This window comes from Globicephala melas, chromosome 5 (assembly GCF_963455315.2).
Source record: "Globicephala melas chromosome 5, mGloMel1.2, whole genome shotgun sequence".
NCBI lineage: Eukaryota > Metazoa > Chordata > Mammalia > Artiodactyla > Delphinidae > Globicephala > Globicephala melas.
Genome location: NC_083318.1, coordinates 99,037,119 through 99,059,201, shown reverse-complemented (window position 1 = coordinate 99,059,201; position 22,083 = coordinate 99,037,119). Strand labels below are relative to the sequence as shown.

The following is a 22,083-nucleotide window of genomic DNA, read 5'->3' as shown; positions in this document are numbered from 1 at the left end:
TTAGCCATAAAGTTAAACTATCAACAGACCAAAAAATCTTTTATACTCTGGTCCTCTTGAACAGATACTGTATCCCCTTTGAGAAACGTTTTAGCAAATAGCTTTCCAAATTTGTTAACCTGTGGTCATCACCATAGAATAATATGCAATGTACTTGTTCCATTGGCGTCTTCCAGGATTTGAGTCTAGTTATTAGTCTAGAAGCAATGAAATTAGAAGCGATAGGTATGGGTCTTGAGGAGAATCAACATTCCTCTGCAAAACACTTACTTCAGGATAGGTCATTACAGGTTCTTCAGGCAAGGGGAGGCTAATCTCCAGACAGTAGATGGACTAGATTCCTATTGCTGCTGTAATAAATTACTACAAATCTAGAGGCTTAAAACAACACAGATTTATTATTTTACAGTTCTAGAGGTCTCATTGGGCTAAATGAGGAGGAATGCAGGTCTGGGAGATGCAGCCAAAGGGTTATAGAACACTCACTATTGACTTTGAATTATTGAAGCAGATGAAGAAGCCGGAACTCATGGAGAAATATAAGAAGACAGAGCTTGTGGAGGAGTCTGAGAAGCTGCCATTTATGGTCACCTTGACTGCAAAGCAGGAGTATGCACAGAAGTTTGAGATGCCATTGTGTTTGGCTGCCACAACTGCAAAGTGAGAGCTTGTGGCCAGATCTGAGGATCTGGAAACTGCCAGTCTCCTGGAAGAAGCTGCTACAACCTCCTGAGAAGAAAAGCTTCTTTTCTCTGCCTTTCCTATATGCTGTGAGTACCTCTCATTGGCAACTCTAACTTGGAACCATAAAGGGAGGGGAATTCTGGGAAATGTTCTTGGCTTCTCCTCTGCAATGGAGAGATGGTACATGTGGGTGGCAATAACGCAAAGTTGACAACCAACAATTCAGCATAGTTAGAAAACTTCTGATTTTGAGAAATTAACTGGCAAGTCAAACTGTGCTTAAATGATAAAGGGCATGTACTGAATCATGAGACTAAGTCTAGAGGTAGGGATAGCTGTAGTGGAAATTGATCTGGTAGCTCAAAAAATGTGAGCAGGACCTGATATCCTGTCTTCCATGTCTCGGTTACTCTTCATTGCTCTTTGATTCCTATCTTCATAGGCATTTTTTGTTGCAAAACAGCTGCCAGTGGTTCCCTCAGCTACATGCTTCTCAGCTTATGATAGACCAGTGGGTAGGAGAGGATTTCTTCACTCAGATGTCAAAGAGAATTTCTTGAATGTGATTGGTTGATTTAGGCTCTGTGCCTTTCCCGAACCAAACTATGTGACCAGGGGCGATGAATTCATTCTGATTAGTTGACTGAGAAGGGAAAACCAATGTTTGGCTCCAACCCCAAATGTCTACTATAGTAGCCAAAACATCAAGGACACGAACAAATTAAATAGAATAAACCCCTCCTACTATGGCCAGATGGACTGTTGATTATGTATCACTACTTTTAAAGTGTGACTTTTGAGCAACTGTATTGAGTCTGAGTGCCTGAGAACTCCCAGCCCTGGTGTAAGGAAGTGATTATTCTCAAGCATCTTGTACCGGATGAGGAATACCAAATAACTCAGAGCCACTGCAATAAAGGAAACGCTCCAAATAGCCCCAGGACAAGAAACACATTCCTAAACTTTTTTTGAGGCTTTCAATGTTTGTTAGTTGAAACTTAATCTGAAAACGCCAACTTTTCAATATTATGTTCTCTTTCAATAATTATTCCCTTGAACTGTAGCTCCTAAAAACTAAGCAGGACAACCATAAAATTAGCAGCTAAAAGAAACTTACAGGTTGATTATGAAACAAAACCTGATATTATTTGGCTTCAGCCTTGGTCCCTGGGAAAAAAAAAAGATGTCTGGGGGATCCAAGATGCCAGAACTCAGTTCAAGTCAAAATATTGTATTGCAGTGCCTGAGGCAGGATTATGAAAAGGCTCTGGATAAGCCCTAGCTGCTGTTAACCAAAATTTAACCAAAATTTCATTCCAGAGCTTCAGAAAAGGGGAGGGAAAAATGGAAAAAATACTGAATTTAACGATAATGTTAGTCTTATTCTCTACTTGAAATATTATTAATAATATTAATCCAATTCCTGTTTTATTTTTAATGATCCCTTGCTGTCATCAGAGCATGTTTTTCTTTGTAGAAAATGTCATTCTAGAAAAAATACACTCATGTGACCACATATAAATAACACTTTATTTGGAGATTAGCCTCTCGCCAGAAGAAATCAACCATGAGAGGCCTCATGACAAAGGCCTTCTGACTCATCTTCCTGATACCCTCCCATGGTCCACTGTCCATACAACATCCAGAATGGTCTGGATTATTCGAATCCAGATTATAATTATCTGGATTATTCCGGCCACTTAAAGTTTAAGTCAGATCATATCCTTCCCCTGCTCAAAATCCTCCCATAGTTTCTCATCACATTTATTTTTAAATTTTTATTTATTTATTTTTTAATTAAAAAAAATTATTTGTTTTATTTATTTATTTTTGGCTGCGTTGGATCTTCGTTGCTGCATGTGGCCTTTCTCTAGTTGCAGTGCGTGGCTTCTCATTGTCATGGCTTCTCTTGTTGCGGAGCACAGGCTCTAGACGCAGGCTTTAGTAAGTTGTGGCATGTGGGCTCAGCAACTGTGGCTTGTAGGCTCTAGAGCGCAGGCTCAGTAGTTGTGGTGCACAGGCTTAGCTGCTCTGCAGCATGTAGGATCTTCCCAGACCAGGGCTTGAATCCATGTCCCCTGCATTGGCAGGCAGATTCTTAACCACTGCGCCACCAGGGAAGCCCCTCTCCTCACATCTACAATAAAAGCAAAGTGCTAACTGCAGCTCACAAGGCCCTGGGGGACCTGGTTTCTGTATACCTCTCAGGTATGATCTATTATGCTTTCTTGCCTTCACTCTATTCAGTCACATTGGCCTCTATCATTCACTGAAAGTGCCAAGAACAGTCCTGTCTTTGCCTTGTAAAGTCTTCCCTGAGCTATGTGTATGGCTTTCTCCCTCATCTCCTTCAGGGCTCTACTCAGAAAGGCACCTCCTTCAACGGTCTTCTCTGAGCGCTGTATCTAAAATAGCACATTATCTATCTCTAGCACCTTACAAATTTTTCTTCCTATCACTACTTTATATTACATTATTTCATCTATTGTTTGCCTCTTCCACTAGAATGTCAGCTCCATGAGATCAGACCTGTCTGCTTTGGTCACTGTTACATTCCCAGTGCCAGAAATGTACCTGTGTCATGTGTTGCATGGTTGAATGAGAATAAATCTAACTAGAAATGACCCACTATTTATGTCCTAAGAAGCATCTGGATGAATGAAGACATATTTTGGAGGTAGGATTTAGTGACTGATTGGATATGGGGGGTGAAGGTGTGGGGTGCTATCAAGGGTTTCCTGATTTTTGCCGGGAGCACACAGGTGGGTGGAGGTGTCATTTATGGAGAAGAGGAAGACCAAAGAAGCTGATTTGTAGGGAAGGTCAGTTCAGTTTTGGACATCTAAAGCTTGAGATGCCTGTGGGACAACCAAGTGGAGAAGTTAAGCAGGCAGTTGGATATGTAGGCCTGAAGTGAGATAAATGTTTTTATTGTTTGAATCTTTTTTGAGCTAGGTTTTCTTTAATTGACTCTAAAGGCACCCTATTGACATCTCTGTGGTCAAGCATAACTGACTCTATGATAGACTTGCTAAAGTAAAATCTGACACTTCACAGTGATAGGGCCTTTTTCTTTTCTAAGTGAAAAGGGAGCTTCCTGACAACCAAGAATGATGATAATGTTCACTTTTTGCGCAATTGGTCACTTCACTTAAAATCACAAGCTAATTCTTCAACGAAAAGCTTAAATCCTACTGAAGATGTCTGCAAATGAGTAAATGGCTGTTTAACATTGTTGTATTAGAGTCTCAAGTATGTGTACCTTGCATAGGAAATGAATTCTCTCTGCTGTTTCTTCTGGACACTGTTTATTCTAGGTTGCTGAATGGAATGCATATTCCACTTAAAAATTTTTGAGCATAGATTTGCTTGCTCCATTTGTATATTTATTTATTTTTTATATTTTGGCCGTGCCACACAGCTTGCGGGATCTCAGTTCTCTGACTATAGGGGCTGAGCCCAGGCCACGGCAGTGAAAGTCCGGAATCCTAATCACTAGGCTACCAGGGAACTCCTTGTACAGTGCATTTAGCAGATAAACTGTGACTTCTTGACTTAGGTGTGTACATCTTGTCCAGGGTAAAAGTGATTCCAGTTTAAAATCTCAAATGAATTCTGCCTTTTATAAGTACTCTAGTCTTTTCTGCAGTTTTTGCTTCATAAATGCTAAATTAAATGAGGATCTAACATTTCAGTGTTATCTGAATCACTGGGAACCTCCTGAAGCATGGAATTTCTGATGTCATGGACACTGAGAGGGGACACGACCTCACTGCAGTGATTTGGCCAGTCTAACATAGTGCCAATATACAATCTTCAGCCCCTTAAACAGTAAATTCTTACCTATGACTATGGAATACAAGTTTGGTTCTCCCTCTTAAGGAACTTCACACACCAGCAAGTGGTTTGAGGAAGTGTTTTTATGCCACAGATGAAGTGGGATGGTGGGAAGAGACTTTTAAGTCCCTGCAAGCATACCTAGTTTGCCTGAAAGATCCTAAACCTAACAAGTTGTCATTCAGTAATTCAACCAGCAATTAGTCTATTATGTGTGTGTATGTATACATGTGTGCATGAGGGAAGAAGGATATATAGAACACATTAACTTTACTCTCCAGGAACTTATGGTCTAGTAAAATTACATATTTAGAAAAACAGAAGTAAAGATAAAGACTGTGAGAACGTATGATTAATTCTGCCTCAGGGAGTCTGGGAAGGCTTCACAGAGGTAGGAATATTTAATTGGGGTTTTGAAGGATGAATAGTTTACCAGGCAGATGAAGAACGTGAAAATAACTAGGGTTGAAGTTAAATGGGTACTCAGAAGAATGTTGGGTGGATCTGGAGCATAGGATGCAGAGGTTTGGACCATAATATGCAGGGATATGAGTGATAAGGCATCATACATACTCACATAACACATAACAAAGGTGTTAGCTTTAAAATCATTCCTACGTTTCCTGGAACTTTTAATATAAACTCCAAGAAAGTTCCTAAGTTACTGGGCTACGTGTGAATTAAAATAAACCTCTTGGGAAAGTCTATTACTAAGAGACAGGCATGTCTAAAGCTGTCTTAAAAGCAAAAGTGGCTGGGGGGGTGGTGGTGGTGGGATGAGTTGGGAGATTGGGATTGACATGTGTACACCAATATGTATAAAATGGATAACTAATAAGAACCTGCTGTATAAAAAAATAAATTAAATTAAATTAAATTTTTTTTAAAAAAGCAAAAGAAGCTTTTTTTAAAAAATTTATTTATTTTTGGCTGCGTTGGGTCTTCGTTGCTGCACGCAGACTTTAGTTGTGGCTCTAGGCGCATGGGCTTCAGTAGTTGTGGCGCATAGGCTTAGTTGCTCCGTGGCATGTGGGATCCTCCCAGACCAGGGCTCAAACCCGTGTCCCCCGCATTGGTAGGTGGATTGTTAACCACTGCACCACCAGGGAAATCCCAAAAGAATTATCTTCTGAAGACAGAAGAGATTCAACAGGCACCCCCTTCAAGTGAGTTTCTTCTTAGTTGTCTCTAAGTTGGAATATTTGGTTTGAGCACAATATCCACTTTCTTCTTGGCTACTATTCCTTTTTTTAGGGGGGCCGTTCCACGCTGCATGAGGGACCTTAGTTCCCCCAACAGTGATCCAACCCCGAGCCCCCTGCAGTGGAAGGGTGGAGTCTTAACCAATGGACCGCCAGGGAAGTCCCTTGGCTACTATTTTGACAGGTGGAGACATACCTGAAGTCACTACCACTTGATCTGCGATACACATTCTTGGCACTGCCTGTGTGTGACTTACGTAATACAGGAGTTCAGTAAGATTATATTTTTAAGAAGTTTTCAGAATTTGATTTGTATTCTTGGGTTTTAATTATTCTATCATGTAAATTCTGCTAACTTGACTAATTATAAAAAATTAAGTGTTTTCAGTCTTCCTTTGAGATTTTTGGATAGTGTTAATACGAATTCATTTAATTACATATTGGAAAACAAATATTTAAACTCTGCAGAGTTCTTTTCGATATTTCACACTAGTCTTCGTTTCCCCAGTGCCTGGGCACACGCTGAACAGGCAAATAATCATTTGTTGACTAAAGAAGTACCTAAAAACTTGATTTTCTTCAAGATGTAATTGCAGGAAGCAGCAAATCCCAAAGCCCGAATAATCCAGTTTCCAGCCAAGGCGCCTGGGATTTCTAGTAGGTCTATTAAAGAACTTGACTGCTACCCTGCACAAAACCCCTAGCGGTGTTTAACAACAGAAAACTCCCCTAACCCACAACACAACAAACTAAGAAACCTTGTAAAGAAGATTCACAGTACAAGAGCTAAAAAACATGAACTTAAGTGAACTCTTGGTTGATCTAACAGCCTTCCTAACTCCTAGTATTTTCAAAGAATCGTGGTAGGTTTCAGGATCCTCAAATACAGCAAGCAATGCAAAACAATCCCTGTTCCTTAAAATACGCGTTACCTGCTTCTTCTGGAAAAATTTCAGGAGAAATGCAGGCAAGCAGAAGTGTTACTTGGAAAGCAACTCTTAAAAGTAAAGCAGCCCTAATCATCAACAGCCTCAGCCTGCCCGCCAGGGTCTGGGAAACGCGGCAGCTGCAGCCGGGGAAACCTCAATGTCACCCGGTCGCGGGCGACTACGGCGGCCGGAGGAGCTGCCGCAGTCCGTGCACGCGCACGGCCAGCCGCGGCGCCTCGCTCAGGCTACCGCGAGCCAGGCGTTCCCCGGAGTCTGTGGGACAAGGCCGACACCTCAGCGTAGCCTCCCTTCTCGGGCTGGCACCGCTAACACGCGGGGAGCAGCCGGCTGTGCGCCTCCCCTCCCCCACTCCAAATCCGCAGGCGCACAAGGCACGGCTGCCTTCCGGGAGGTGCTACCACACCCCTGCCCAACGCCGGTGCTCCCGCCCGCTGCTGGGGGTGGGGGTGGGGATTGGGGTGAGCCGACCAGGAACCCTCGGAAAAGCTGCGGTGGACGGAGGGGCCCTTCTAGCCGCGCCTTCGAAACAGCGCTCCTTGTTCTCGATGGTCTCCGCGCGGCCGTCTTATAGAACGCCATTTCCGGTTTCCTTTAAAGGCCCCACGCTGTGCGGCGCAGCGCGTGCGAGGAAGGTATAAAAGGGAGCGAGAGGGCGGGACCGAGGAGGAAGGGGAAAAAAACTAGCGGTAGAGGGGGGCGGGGGAGGTGCAAAGGGCGCGCTCGCGCGCCACGTGACCGGGACGCGCCGTTCTTCCGTCGGCCATTTTAGGTGGTCCGCGGCGGCGCCATTAAAGCGAGGAGGAGGCGAGAGCGGCTGCCGTTGCTTCTTATTCTTTTTTAGTGCGGCGGACGAGAGTGGGAGTGCGCGCCGCGCGAGAGTGGGAGGCAAGGGGGGCAGGCCGGGGAGAGGCGCAGGAGCCTTTGCAGCCACGCGCGCCTTCTCTGTCTTGTTGTGTGCTTCGCGCGGTAGAGCGGGCGCGCGGCAGCGGCGGGGATTACTTTGCTGCTAGTTTCGGTTCGCGGTAGCGGCGGGTGTAGTCTCGGCGGCGGCGGAGGCAGTAGCACTATGTCGGAGGAGCAGTTTGGCGGGGACGGGGCGGCGGCGGCAGCAACAGCGGCGGTAGGCGGCTCGGCGGGCGAACAGGAGGGAGCCATGGTGGCGGCGGCGCAGGGGGCAGCGGCGGCGGCGGGAAGCGGAGCCGGGACCGGGGGCGGAACCGCGGCCGGAGGCACCGAAGGAGGCAGCGCCGAGTCGGAGGGGGCGAAGATCGATGCCAGTAAGAACGAGGAGGATGAAGGGTGAGTAAGGGGCGGCCCGGGATAGTCAGGCCCAACTATCCCCCCTCCCCCTCCTTCTCCCCCGCCATTAGGCCTCGTTCCCGCTCTCCCCCCGTGCTCCAGGCTCCCGTGCAGCCTCTTTGCACTGTTATCCCCTTCTCTGCGCCGGGCTCCCCCGGGGTTTCATTTCCTTCTTCCCCTGCCTGCTAATCGCCCCCTCCCCCATCACACACGTTTCCACCTTTAGCCGTCACCATGCTGCTCCCCGGCCCGCCCTTCTTCCCTCCCTCGCCTTGGGTCTCCTCCCACCGACTTAGCCGCCAGGATTTTTTCCCGCCTGTCGAGGGGTACCTTTTTTCTTTTCCCGCTGTCTTCTCTCTCCCCAGTTTCCTAAAGTCCTGGGCATAAAAACGCAGTCAGACACAAAAATCCTTTATGCCTGGATAACTAAGGTTTATTTGGTGCTTCTCACTGCAGCATCCCTAGACGATGCCATTCTTTGTAAGCACATGCTTCGGGGAACGTGTAGGTTGTCCAGCTCTGCTCCTCCCGTCTTGGCTTCAGGCCGAATGTTTTTCAGTATTTTGAGTAAGTTTCGCCTCAGCCTTTTCGTTTTTCTACTGTACACCATCGCACAACGGCTTGCTTGCATATTCCCCACTTTCTAGCCTACGGAACCAACTGGGCCTGGTGAAATTCCCCGAATCGCCTGTTGGTACGTTGGTTTTGCTCCAAGGGCTTTCCTCAAGTTCCGTGTCGGCGGAGCCTGCACTTGACTGGAGCTGTTCTACCTCCGACTTGCTGACCGCCCTTCCCCCACCCCGCAGAGTTATTCTAACCGCGCACCTTTTTCGCGCCCTCAGCTATTCGGTTCCTCAACTGTTCGTACAGATAGTGTACTCTTACCTTACTTTTTCTGTGCAATTTTCATTTTTTACAACCCACGCCGTGCCCAGAATCCTTTTTTTGGTCTCTCTTGATTTCTCCTTCCCGCTCTCACCCAGTTAAGTTACAGGAGGCCCACCAGCCTTCTCTCATAAAATGAACAAATTCTGTAATGTGCTATGGCTTTTATTCTTTTTGCAGGTTTTTAAGTAGTAACTTGTTTCCTCCGATTGGAATACGTTGTATATGTTATTTAAAGCTGCATAAAATTTTTTAGAACGCAGCGTTTGGGAGCCGGGAACAGAATATAGGAGTTAGCAGGAGGGACTAAATCAGGGGTTCTTGGTTGGGTTTTCTTATTCCCGTTACTGATCGCTGATGTTGGGTTAACGCTTCCTTTACTTTTTGTAATTGGGGTGTGTGTGTGTGTAATTTTTTCGCTGTAACAAGGAGAAAGGTGTTGGCTGGAAGGTAAAAGCAATAAAGTGTCGCTTTAACTCAATATTGGAAAACATTCTCTTTATTAGGAGAAAGCACAAGCTTTGGAGGGGGGAGAGATAAGCCCTTTGGAATATAGGATTTAATATTCTCAGCCTAGGCAGACTCTTGTCGGGCTGTTTTGCTGATTGTGCTGGCTTTGGGAGAGTGGAGGTGGGATGGGAAACGAGCTTTTCTTAATTTATCTGGAATTATCTATAGCTTAGTTTAAGAAAGGGATATGTTAAATATTTGGAAACTTAAGCCTTTTAACATTTTGGTTTCTTTCTGAATTCTGTTCTTTGGACAGAGGCACCCAAATGATTGTGTAACTTACTGTTTGGGGCGGGCTTTCTGTTGATTTTTCAAGTCACAAAGCAGCTGCCTTTGTAGTTATCTACTGTTGAACCGAAGTGTAAATGAATTAAAGTTTTTAACCCTAACAATGTCAAAAACTAAAACTAGAATTTTGATTGGTTGCTGTACCGGTTGTTAATTCCCTAGCCATTCAAACTCCTCCCCACGACACTCTGAAGCAGCGACGGCACAGCGGGAAGAATGGTAAAACTTTTAAATTTTATTTCTGTAATATAAAGGTTTCAATAGTCATAACATGTGGAGGCTGTGTATTGGTTAGTTGCCCATTGATTCCCAGGAAATTCTAGACTTTAGTACAGTAGGATATTTTGTACCTGGGATATAAAACCTTTTTAGGCATCATGTGTGATCTTTGGGCAAAATTGATGCCATTACATGGTTTTTGGTCTGTGGTAATGCATGTAATTGTGGTTTGGCCAATTAAAGCTTAATATAATTAGTAATGATATTTTTATATTTGGGCAAGAAAGAGTAATTTTAAATTTGATTTGTTTTAAGACAAAAAAATTTTTCGTGTAATTCTAAGTTTAATGTTATACGTGAAGGTTATCTGCTACAATAAAGTGTTGTGTGTTTAAAATGTATTGCATGTTATACTGAAATATTCTGGAAATGTCAGTAGTAAAACAATTTTTAAAGTAGTTATGTATATGCAAAAATGACATTTTTTAAAAATCACCAACCATATTTGTAAATAGAACTTTAATAAGAATTGCACATGTACTATTAAAGGCGTGCTGATGTGGCTTTCCACTACAGCTTAAATCAGATTTTTAGATTTTCAGTGTGATTTGGTTGGAATGTTAATTACAGTTGGTTGGTTGACTGACGTGTATTCACAATTGCATGACTTTTTGAAAGGCTGGTAGATTGAGTATTGTTCTTTTTATCCCTCCTCTTCCCCTAAATGTCAGTATTTCTGCCTTAAGGATCATGTTTGAGTTTTCCAGGAGTTTGTATCTACCACCACTGGAGTTTAGAGGGCCAGTAACTTGCAGATAGTTGACTTAACATCTGTACAAACAACATTCTTAAGAGCCCAGTTGGGACAGTATTTACATTTTACAGGAGCTTATTATTTTCTTTAACTGAAATCTGTCCAGTTTTATATTGGAGATAAAGTGTGACATACAGAATAAAAGTTGTTTGTTTTTTTTTTTTTTGGCCGCGCCACTGGGGATCTTCCCCGAGACCAGGGATTGAACCCGTGCCCCCTGTATTGGGAGCGTGGAATCTTAACCACCGGACTGCCAGGGAAGTCCCCAGAATAAAAGTTTTATGATGGAAATTATTCTATTTGGTCCTGTGATAGTTCAATTTCACTGCTAGGTAATAGTGGCAAACTAAATAAGAAATTATAACTGTACTTGACTTTATTACTCCATTACATATTTCAAATATGTAAGCAATTATTTTCAGTAATTTGAAAGGCTCGTAAACTTACGTTTAAAGGTTGTTGCTTTGACGCTTGCAGAAATTATATGTGGTCTGTTAGTTAATACTATAACTTTGCAAGTTTCTTGAACTCTTAGGAAAAATGGACAATTAAATATTTATGGTTAATGAACATTTTAGATCATGAGGTTTACTTTGAGTTTACGTTTAACAAATATTTTCATTTCTAAAGTTTAATATTTGACTTTTAAAATAACGTACCCCCGCGTGCCACAACAAATTTCCTGCGTGCCGCAGCTAAGACCCGGCGCAGCCAAATAAATAAATAAATATTTTTTAAAAATTACTCTCCTGTCAGCCTCATCCTTTACACGTATTCTTGTTTTTCTTTCTGAACAAAAAGCCCTCAAGACTTAATCTTTTTGATGTCTGCACTTGCCACCCTATCTGTTCTCTGTCTCCCAGTTTGAGGGAAATTGGGCAGAAGTTTCATAATAGTGGTGAGGGTAAGACCGGTTACTAGATATAAAATCTAAATTTAATTTCTTAAACACATTTCTGTGTGCGAATCTTTTTACAATTCTAACTTGAGACTGAAGTGAATTATAATTTCATCCTAAAACTATTTAAAAAATCAATTTGTTGCAGACTTAAGTGTTTTTTTTTAATACAAGAATAAACAGCTATTTTGAGGAGGACATGCTTGTTATACCTCTAGTGGAGTAAAGTGTTTCCACAGTTTACTATGGACCTTTAGAGTAATTATTCACTTACATAGTAAATGCCTTCCTGAGTTCATCTCATTATAATTTTTCCAACTTTATCATCCCTAGTTTTTACTTAAAAGCAATTGCACTGAGATTGCCCATTTTGGTGTGAACTCATTATGTCCTCTATAGGGCTATGATCCTTTCAGTGTGTAGGTACTTTAAAATTAGTGTCTGGCAAAATATGCATCCCATGTATAGCAAGCTACCTGGAGACAGAGTTTTTACTTTCTCATGATTATTGGGGAACTGTAATATTGTAGTAGCTTGCAATTTTACAAGTGTGGTTCTTCCTGTTTGAGGATTTTGTGAATTAATTGTGCTGTAGGTTGTCTCCTGTCTTAATTTTTAAGAAATGGGTTTACCTAACACTTTGTTGTTTTAAATATTTGAGATTATAATCTATACCCTAGTGCTTCTGGGGCATCTTGAACATTGTTTGCTTTGTAGAAGAGCAGTTACTTTTAGATAAAGCAGTCTTAACGCCAAATTTACGGGCCTTTGATTCCTAAGTTGGATTTACTGTAAAGTTGAGACCCTGAGTACATGGGTCTGAATTTTGGCATTCTTGGGAATCTTTGACAAGTTTCCTGGGTTAATTGTAGTAGTGAATGCCCCCAGATTTGAGATGATTAACACCTAAGGAAGGAGTACTAAATTCTTTTCATTTCAAATTCTTATTTATCATGAAGGATACTAAAAATCACTTGACCTTTTGGGTTTGGAATTGGAGAATATCATTGAAGTTTTTGAGTGCTGCTTTTTGAGATAAATATACTTGTGACCCCTTCTATAAATTAAGTGTATATTTTGTATTTTTTTTTTTAAACATTGCTTGGGTGTTGTCATCTGTAAGGGTGCACTTAATATAAGAAGGTTTTGAATCTGCTATTGTGTGTGATTCATGGCCAACATGGAGAATGATTAGTTTTAGCTTGAAAGCATTTAAAAAGTAATAGAATAATAACTTTTTCCCTATTCCGATTAAACCTGTGCACCTTGAGTGTGTGCAGATTCACAAATGGAGTGAAACAACTTTAGTTCTGCTTCAACGTTTTAGTAGATAGGGCACTGAACTGGATGCTGGAAGCGTGGGATCTGTTTCTGTTACTTCACTTCCAACAGTGTGGTCTCAGGTAATATAACATGTTCGTTACTTGGTTTGCTGATTTGTGTGTTGGAAACAATGCTCACCACAGGAAGATTGACTACATAGCCTGCTTTCATAGCTTGTGTGTATTTATCCTGTGCCTTAATAGTTGATACTGCCAGTGGTTTACTCCTGTGGAGTAAAGGTAAGCATGTTTTAGTTTTTGGAGTATTACATATTGTACATTGGAGCTAGACGTTTAAGACTGTTTGGGGGTGGAGTGGGGAGACACGTATTATTGCTAGCAGTGTTTGGCCAATAATCAAGGTGGTAGTTTTTAAGTATTGGGTCCTATTCTGTAAGCTCCTGCTTATCTAGACTTGAAACTACCATAAAGTCCAAACAGCCAGGAAACTCAACTCTAGTTTCCCTACCCCAAGTCTTGTGAGAAAGATAGATAAAAAACTATCAGTTAATACACTCAAAAATTAACCAATAATGTCATGAAATGAATCTTACATAATTTTCCCCTTATATTATTAAAAAGTAATGTGATTTTAAAGCATTGCAAGATTCTGAAATTCCACCAAGAAAGGTAAAAAGCATTTTCTGAGTTTAGGGTTGATATTTAAATCGGTTTCTAATAAAAAAAAAAACTTCATAGAATTGTGAATGTGTAGTAATCTCAGTTAACCAGAACCTTAACCTCTAGGTTAAGGAAATCCCATTCCTTAACCTCTAGGTAGAGGAGAGTTTACCTTATAAAGCTGATTGAGAGTTTATTTTAAAAGTAAAAATACAAGATGTCATTCCTGCCTGGGAATGAAATGAAGAAAAGGGGAGATTTTGGGTTAAACATTTAAAGTTTATTCAAAAACCGTCATGTTTATTAGCTATTATGTTTCAACTCACATTTTTAGTCATTTAAGTTCATTCAAAGTATGAAGAAATGAGATCTAATATATTACCTAGAGGAATTAATCTTTTTTATTGACTTGTTAAGAGTTTGTCAAACTGTTTCCAAGAGTATTTTTTATACAGATTCTAAAATGATACCATGTAATACTACCTAGTTGCAAAAAAGTAACCCCCTCCCCATTTTAGGTTAACTACTGATTTAATTTTAAACTAAATCTATATTTTATAAGGAAAATAAATACTCATTTCTTATCTGTTGTTGAGATTTCACTATACTTAATGTCATTTTAGGATTGTAAAGGAATAATTTTAAGGATAAAATACCAGAAGTTTTATTTAAATAAGGATTAGTGGTATGCTTGAGTAACATTACTCGAAAAGGTGACAGTGATTGGCCAGTTATGTTGTGTACTTGAAATGTATATCAGATCGACATGCTGTTGTAGTTTTTAAACTGTCAGAATTTGTTATGAAACCACATATGGAAGGCCATGAGTTGTTAGGAAGTGTTTAAAAGTTACAGAATCCTTTTTTTCCCTTTCCAAAATTGGGAAAAAGTGTAATGATGTGTTTATCATTTACCTTGAGTAGGGTAGTAGGGCCAGGTGTCTTTATATAAAAAATACTTACTGTTGAGTAGAGTGTTAAACCTAGAGACCTCAGTAGTATTGAGAGTAAAGTTCTTAGAGGGGAAAAAACAGTATTTCCACCAGCCAGCACTGCTCCATATATATTGCTGTTTATATTTTGAAATTATTCCTTACTGAAGTTACTGGCATTTATGTAGAGTACAGACAAGTCATCAGTGTGATTTTGGAACTACATTTTATTTAAGAGCTTAGAAAACCTAATTTCCAGTCTGTAGTTTTTACATGGTATATTTAAAATTTCTGGGTTAAGTCTTCAGCATTAAAACTAATCTTAGGATCCATTTATATAAAACTCATCCTGGCCGTTTCCCTTTAATGTTGGAAACTTCATATAGCTCATGCAGATTAAAAAAAATTTAAGCCATTAAGTGAAAAAACTGCTTTATTTAGATTGTGCTCTGTCCCTACTAAATAGTAATTTATTTCTATTGAGCACTTGGGATGTGTTAGACCATGTTCTGTGCCATTTAAATCCTCACTGCAGATAGAGGTAAGCTCTTAGTTCTGGAGGAAGGATTTAAACCCCAAGCAGTTTGGCTTACTGCCTCTAAATGTACTTCCTCTCGAGGAGAATGTCCCACAAAGCAACCTAAATTCTCATTTGGAGAGTTATCTGCACTGAGTTGTATAACTTTGTGCCTGTCATTTAATATTATAGTATGGTATAATGTCAGTATCTATAAGGCAAGAATATTTCAATTGTTGAGTAGGTGTTTTAAGTTGAATACTATATTGCCTTTGGGGTGCTAAATAACTTTACAGATAGGATTAAGAAATTAAACTTCGTTGATACTGTAGGTAAAGTCCTACACTTTAATTGGGATTATTGATTCACTTACAAGTAATGATCAAATTTTAAGCTTGTATTGCAGTATTAGGGGCCCATTTCTGCTACTTGAACAAGTCCTGTGCTGTAGTTTTAACTTGCGCTGCTCAGGATTTTTCTGAAGTTCCAGCTCTCCTTCATTGTAAAGTGTTTTGCACATCTCTGCAGGGGTGAAAGCAACTTGGAAGTCAGTCTTTGTGTTCAAGGCAGCAAAGGTAATCTGGACAGACACTAGGTATTGTGTTTTAAGCAAGATACAGTAATATAAAATATAGAAAGTTTAAATTGATACCATCTTATATATACCATCCTATAATTTGAGGCAGAGCATGTCAGAATGCTGGTGTTTTAGAGAGGCTAAAATAAGTTCCCATTTATCCAGAATTAAGATAACACTTTTTCTTATTTGTTACACATGTATATTTTGGTGTGTCTACTGAGTAAAAATGGGGTGAATTTATTCAATATGCTAGATTTAGTAAAGATAGAATGAATTTGGTACAGTATGTGTTCATTGTAGTATATCCACCTGTCTGGTTAGGTTATCAGTTGTGCAGCACCCTTATTAGAGCAGAAGAAAACGAGTGCTTTGGGGCTGCCAAAACGTAATGAATTTGTCTCAAAAAAGAGCTAGTTAGGCTCTTGCTCAGAGGCTGTTTACTTTTACTTTACCCCAAATTTGAAAAGTTTGAGTGCCAGCTAACTTCCTAAAAAATGAAAGGGGGGGAAGCATTTTAGAATAGCAGCTGCTGATTAATCTGGCAAAAATGAAAACTAGAACTTGTTAAAAGAGCTAAGAAATAAGATGCACTTAGTGTATTAATAAATAGTTCTCTTAAGTTCAGAAGACCCTACGGGCATGCTATAGTAGCATAGTGTGTTAGTGGTGACTGACTCAATGTTAAATCATGATTACTCTATTTGATTAGGAAGGCAGAAGAGTGTGTGTGATATGCCATAGGAAAAAAAAAATCATTCCAAGTAATTGAAGGTTAAAAACAATTGGGGAGAGAGATTAGGAAGGCAGGCAATGCTTGAAGGAAGGTAGACTATTTGGCTTCTCATTCTCTAAAGGTGCTGGATAGCTGAAGTTTTACTACATATTTTGCTCTAATTTTTTGAGAAACAGTCATTCTACGGATGTATAAATTATAGTTGACTAGGACATTTATATTCTGGATAAATGAGATTTGATTGTTTAAGAAGGATAGCCTCTTCGGTGACCTTTTTTAACTCTAAGGTAGACACATTTAACAACTTCTTTACTCAAGACTATATTAAACGTGGAAAGTTTCTTTCAGTAAGAGAACACTTACTGGGCCAGTTGATGAATTAGTATGCTTATCTAGTATTTAAGAAAACTGACTCCCAATGTTGAGAAAAAGTTTGGGGTTTGTGAATTAAAGAACGTGCCTCATTCTTGATTTATTTCTTTGTAATTATTTTTTGTTAATTTTAAATTGAGGACACAACTCAATATAAATATTGCCTTGGTTAAATAAAATCAAAACTAGTTCTGTCTCTGAGGAACAGACCAAACAGACACAGAATTTTCTTTCCTTTCAATTTTAGTTTTTTTTTTAAAAGACTTCTGTTATTCTCTTCAAACTGTTAAATTATCGATGGAAAGTTTCTGTAATAATCACAGAAGTGGTAATTTAATAGTTAAATTTCAATTGAAGTTTCTATCTAGAACTTTCCATGAATATCTGAGCAAGAGGTCATTACCTTGAAGTCCGTTTCTTTCTCATCCTTAAAAAGATAGCAGTGTTCTCTTTCACCTTGAAAGAGTAAATGTTGGTAATGTACTTTCATCTATGAAGGAAGTGCTCTGGATTGTTAGGTTAAAAATAAAGGTGCTTAAGGCAATTTAAGTAACTTGGACTGGGTATTATTTCACTGGATATGAAAGAAAATGTAATTGAGAAAATACCTCAACTTTTTTTCCCCATGGAATTGGCAGTAAACATTAACAAACAATAATACCTGTACAATATTGTGGGTGTTTTGTTATGCTCATTTGATTATAAAATATAAAAAGTTAATAAAAGTTACTTGAAGCATGGAAATTTTATTAGCAGAAGTCCTGAATGTAAAGCATATAAATAGCCCAGCTCTAGAATACAGGTACAAGTTGAAAACCTAACCTAAACGGGAAGCACACTATATGCCTAAAAATAAGACTTCTTTTGCGTTAACTTTATTAGAAGTAAGAACAAGTCTGATAAAAATAATAAGAACAGTAACACCTCAGTTAATCTGGCATCTTTAGGTTAAGCAGAAGCAAGATCTTATTCTAGGGATAGACTTTGTTCTCTTGTTGCAAGAATTGGCTTTAGTGGCGATATCCTAAAAAGCCCACAAGATGGAGATGTTCCTGCTTTAATTTCTTTTCAGAGCTGGAAGTTAGCACCACACTCCCATCGCCACCCCTCCCCCTGACCCACTGCAGTTGCAAAGATAGAAGTCATTGACCAAGCATGATTTTATTCTGATGGTGAAATTGATTTTTAGCCCTCACATAACAAATTCTGACAGTTTATCCTTAAAATAACAATCTCTAGTCCTGTCTCTTTAAAGGGTAGGAGGGAGGTATATGTTAGCTCTTTTGTGGGAGTGGGTAAAGGGGGCAGATGTAAAAGGGATCACAGAGCTGCCAGGTCTGAGCTTTATGGCCTTTTGCTGTAATAAAAGTAAGATTTCACTTTAAATTATTTTGGGGGGGGGGAATGCATTTTTGGTTTTAAAGTGTCTTGGTGGTTTCCACTTACCACCTGTCACTTTTAGCGTTTTAAAGGTTTAAATATTTTATTGCTGGTTAACTGAGGTTCTACTGGAAATAAATCATCTAGGTTAATTAGTGGATTGTGCTTCAGTGGGTAATTTTTTTGTTCATTAAATTGCTTACGTGATTACTTTTGTCTTTATTAAGGATTCTTAGCACATCGAAAAACTTGGTTTACAACTTAATTGTGAGACTTTCCCATTTTATGTGCTAAGAGTTTTGTTAATGAGAGAACAGTTAAGAAAGGAGCTTCAGCATAGACACGCTAGTTACTGTGATTAATGGGGACCTCATAGCCTTTTTATAAGTTTAATAAAGATTTGGAAGAGAAATTTCAAGGTGAAATTCTGTTTTGCTGTTACCAGTATTTAACTTGTAATTTAAGAAAGACAGTGTATACTGTTTTTACTTTGGGGATACATTTCTCTCTTTGGCAAGTCAAAAGACTTAATCTGCTGCTTGCTCCCTATTTTGTAATTATGCAGGCACAGTAGTGACAAACAAAACTTTCCATAACTGTAATAGGGTGTTCTTGATATGTGGTTATGTAGGAAGAGTGACATTTTAATACACTGCCCAGTAAATTGGTGCAGTTTTGGGGAAGTATTATTGATGTGGATACTTAAGGCAAAATTAAAAAATTTTTTTAGCATTTTAATATTGCTTTTTGTCTTTACAGGAAAATGTTTATAGGAGGCCTTAGCTGGGACACTACAAAGAAAGATCTGAAGGACTACTTCTCCAAATTTGGTGAAGTCGTAGACTGCACTCTGAAGTTAGATCCTATCACAGGGCGATCAAGGGGTTTTGGCTTTGTGCTATTTAAAGAGTCGGAGAGTGTAGATAAGGTAGTGTGCCATGTGTTCTAATCAGTTAATAATGTAAAATATGTGAATAGTTTGATACAATTAATCTGCCTATTATTTGTGATTTCCCCTTTTGCAGTCATACGAAGGAAGAGATAACAGCTCTTGCCAATATGTTTTATGAAGAGAGTCAGATTCAAGAATTTTTTACTGAAAACTTCCTGTGTGTCAGGCTCTATTGTATTAAAATTAATTTTTAAAACCTTAAAGATGCCTAATTAGAAGGATATGCTGTGTTAAGTTCACAGAAATACAGATTTTGAAATTTGCTAGGCAAGAAACTTCTGACTGAATCATTTTACATTTTAGTCTTTAGGCTACAGAGAAGTAGCAATCATGCTTATATTGCTAAATAGTTAAAGGCATGGTGGTTGTCTAGTAATTGATTAACTCCTCATTCTTACTGACCTTTAGGTTTAAACATTGGTATATATTAGCTAATATCACATCACCACAATTGACAGTTTAATTGTGAGCTGGTCAACATATGCCTGGCATTAGCTATATTTAACTATAATTATTTTTAAGTAAGTTAATAACCTCTGAACTTAAGATATACATCTTTCAAATGAAAAATTTCAATTTCCTTAGGTCATGGATCAGAAAGAACATAAATTGAATGGGAAGGTGATTGATCCTAAGAGGGCCAAAGCCATGAAAACAAAAGAGCCTGTTAAAAAAATTTTTGTTGGTGGCCTTTCTCCAGATACACCTGAAGAGAAAATAAGGGAGTACTTTGGTGGTTTTGGTGAGGTATGTGATAATATTTTGACCTAGTTTTTGTTAAAATTAGTGTGAATATAATTGTCACATTATAGGTTTTTCACTGGGTTTTCCAAAGTTGTTTTGAAGTTTGGACAGATTATGTGATTTGTTTTGAAATAAGGACAGTATAAATACATTATTAGCAGGTCTTTAAAGGTTAGATGATTGCATTTTCTAGTTTATTGAGGAACTATTGTATGCATAGCATCCTTGGGCATACCATACACAAAGATGAAGTAGACATTTTCTTATTGTGGAATTGATTGGATTAGTAGAAAGCTATAAACGAGGAAGACATTCAGGTTGGATTACCTGAGATGTAGAAGGAAATGGTTCAGTTGAGAATAGGGAAGAAATAAACTAACAATAGGGTGTAATGCCTTCTCAGTTTAAGCACATGTGTATGTGCAAATTTTATGAGGCTAATTATAGACTTAGATTCCTTTTATGAATTAATGATTTAAAGCTAGGTTGAGAAATTTGTGGCTTTTGGACCCAGATACAGCCTGCAGACATCCTTGGTTTGATTCAAGCAGAACATATTGCATGTTGTTAGTATTTGGGAATTGAGATATTTCCCACAAAAATCTGTATATTTAGCTTTTCTTCAGTATTTGTAAGAGCAGGTGACATTGGAACTGCCTTCTTGCCTGGCAACAGCCGTCTAAGATGGAGTAGCAACTTCCACCTTTGGTTGCTCATACGTTCTCCAGTTTTCAGTGATCCTCACCATTCCCCATTTTCTCCCAAACACAGTCAGTTTTATTGTTTTTCTTAAAATTGACTGTTTCCTTCTGCTTGTGCTTGGTGGGTGGGCGGGCATTTGAGTTTGTGACCCTTGGATTAGGTAGCAAGTGTCAATACCCTATGAACCTTTTTTTTATAAACAGGTTTAACAACTTTTTAGGTGGAATGCATATTCTAATTCGAAGACTTTTTAAAAGATTAAAATAAACAGACACAATATAGAACAAGGGCAAAATGCATGTTTTCTTTGTGCATTTTCCCCACTAAACTTACAAATTAAGGTGTTAAAACTTTTTTTTTTTTGATAATCAGGTTGAATCCATAGAGCTCCCCATGGACAACAAGACCAATAAGAGGCGTGGATTCTGCTTTATTACCTTTAAGGAAGAGGAACCAGTGAAGAAGATAATGGAAAAGAAATACCACAATGTTGGTCTTAGTAAAGTAAGTTAAGCATCCAATTACTTGTAGAGAATACTAGCTGTTGTAAAGAGTTCAGTCATCTAAACTTTCTGTAAAGGCTTCAGTTTGTATGCTTGTGCTTTAAAGACGTCTCATTGACTCCTTATTTATCAAAGTCATTTTTTGACTTGTTTTTTTGCTTTTATTGGGGAATAGGAGGGAAACATTTGTTTTTAAGTGAGTTTTTGTCTAGACTTTACCAAAAGATACTTTTTGAGGACCCAACAAATAGAATGTAGTAAAATTCTCAAGCACATACTTCTTGGATACATCAGAAGTGATTATTCTCTAAGTACTGATGATTGGTTTAATTGAAAAACTGATTTTGAGGAAAGTATCAATATCAGGGCAGCCAACTGTATGTTTTAAAAAAATAATTTTTGTTTTCTTGAGTCAGTGTAATAACATAATTTTTCTCCTTTTAGTGTGAAATAAAAGTAGCTATGTCGAAGGAACAGTATCAGCAACAGCAACAGTGGGGATCTAGAGGAGGATTTGCAGGAAGAGCTCGTGGAAGAGGTGGTGGTAAGCTAGAGCCTAAGTTTACTCTATCTTAAGCTTTTCTACTTTTTAATTATCCTGAAGTAAAGATCTTTGCTGATCTTCTGACTTTAGTGAACCTATTAATGTGCTGCAGGCCCCAGTCAAAACTGGAACCAGGGATATAGTAACTATTGGAATCAAGGCTATGGCAACTATGGATATAACAGCCAAGGTTACGGTGGTTATGGAGGATATGACTACACTGGTTACAACAACTACTATGGATATGGTGATTATAGCAGTAAGTACTATACTTTTTATATTAACTGCTATTTGACATTTATATTGTACAAATTTGGATAGGTAGAAAGGTTAGTGTAGCTTTGCCAAGAGCAAACTTTTTCAGGTTTCAAATTCCTGGTAACTTGAAACTGCAGCCGTTTTATTGCTAGGTTTCTCCCAGCCTGTAGCACACGCACACTATAAGGGTAAGGTGTATGTGTGCTTCTGTATATGTATGCTGGGCTTTTGTTTTTCTTGCATTTAAAAACTTAAAGTTAGGTCAGGTCTCATAAGCTCAAGGTATTCTAAATGTCAGTTCTTAGACCAACCAATAATCTTGGCATGATGTGTCTTAA

General features: G+C 39.0%; 1 protein-coding gene across 6 annotated transcripts in view; it reads left to right on the top strand.

Moving 5' to 3' along the window:
* The first annotated feature begins 7,420 nt into the window (after positions 1-7,420).
* HNRNPD (heterogeneous nuclear ribonucleoprotein D) overlaps positions 7,421-22,083 on the top strand; it is a 16,999-nt gene continuing 2,336 nt past the window's right edge. For 2 of the 6 annotated variants that reach the window (XR_004043937.3, XM_030877995.3), the window contains exons 1-7: positions 7,421-7,972; positions 9,818-9,874; positions 18,802-18,970; positions 19,580-19,741; positions 20,813-20,944; positions 21,388-21,487; positions 21,600-21,746. Coding sequence is in view for 4 of the 6 variants with exons in the window: in XM_030877995.3 (XP_030733855.1) it covers positions 7,740-7,972; positions 9,818-9,874; positions 18,802-18,970; positions 19,580-19,741; positions 20,813-20,944; positions 21,388-21,487; positions 21,600-21,746 (1,000 nt within the window). In the remaining 2 variants the exon portion in view is untranslated. The remainder of the gene's footprint in view (positions 7,973-9,817; positions 9,875-18,801; positions 18,971-19,579; positions 19,742-20,812; positions 20,945-21,387; positions 21,488-21,599; positions 21,747-22,083) is intronic. The other 4 variants (XR_004043938.3, XM_030877996.3, XM_030877997.3 and 1 more) reach the window with 4 other exon arrangements.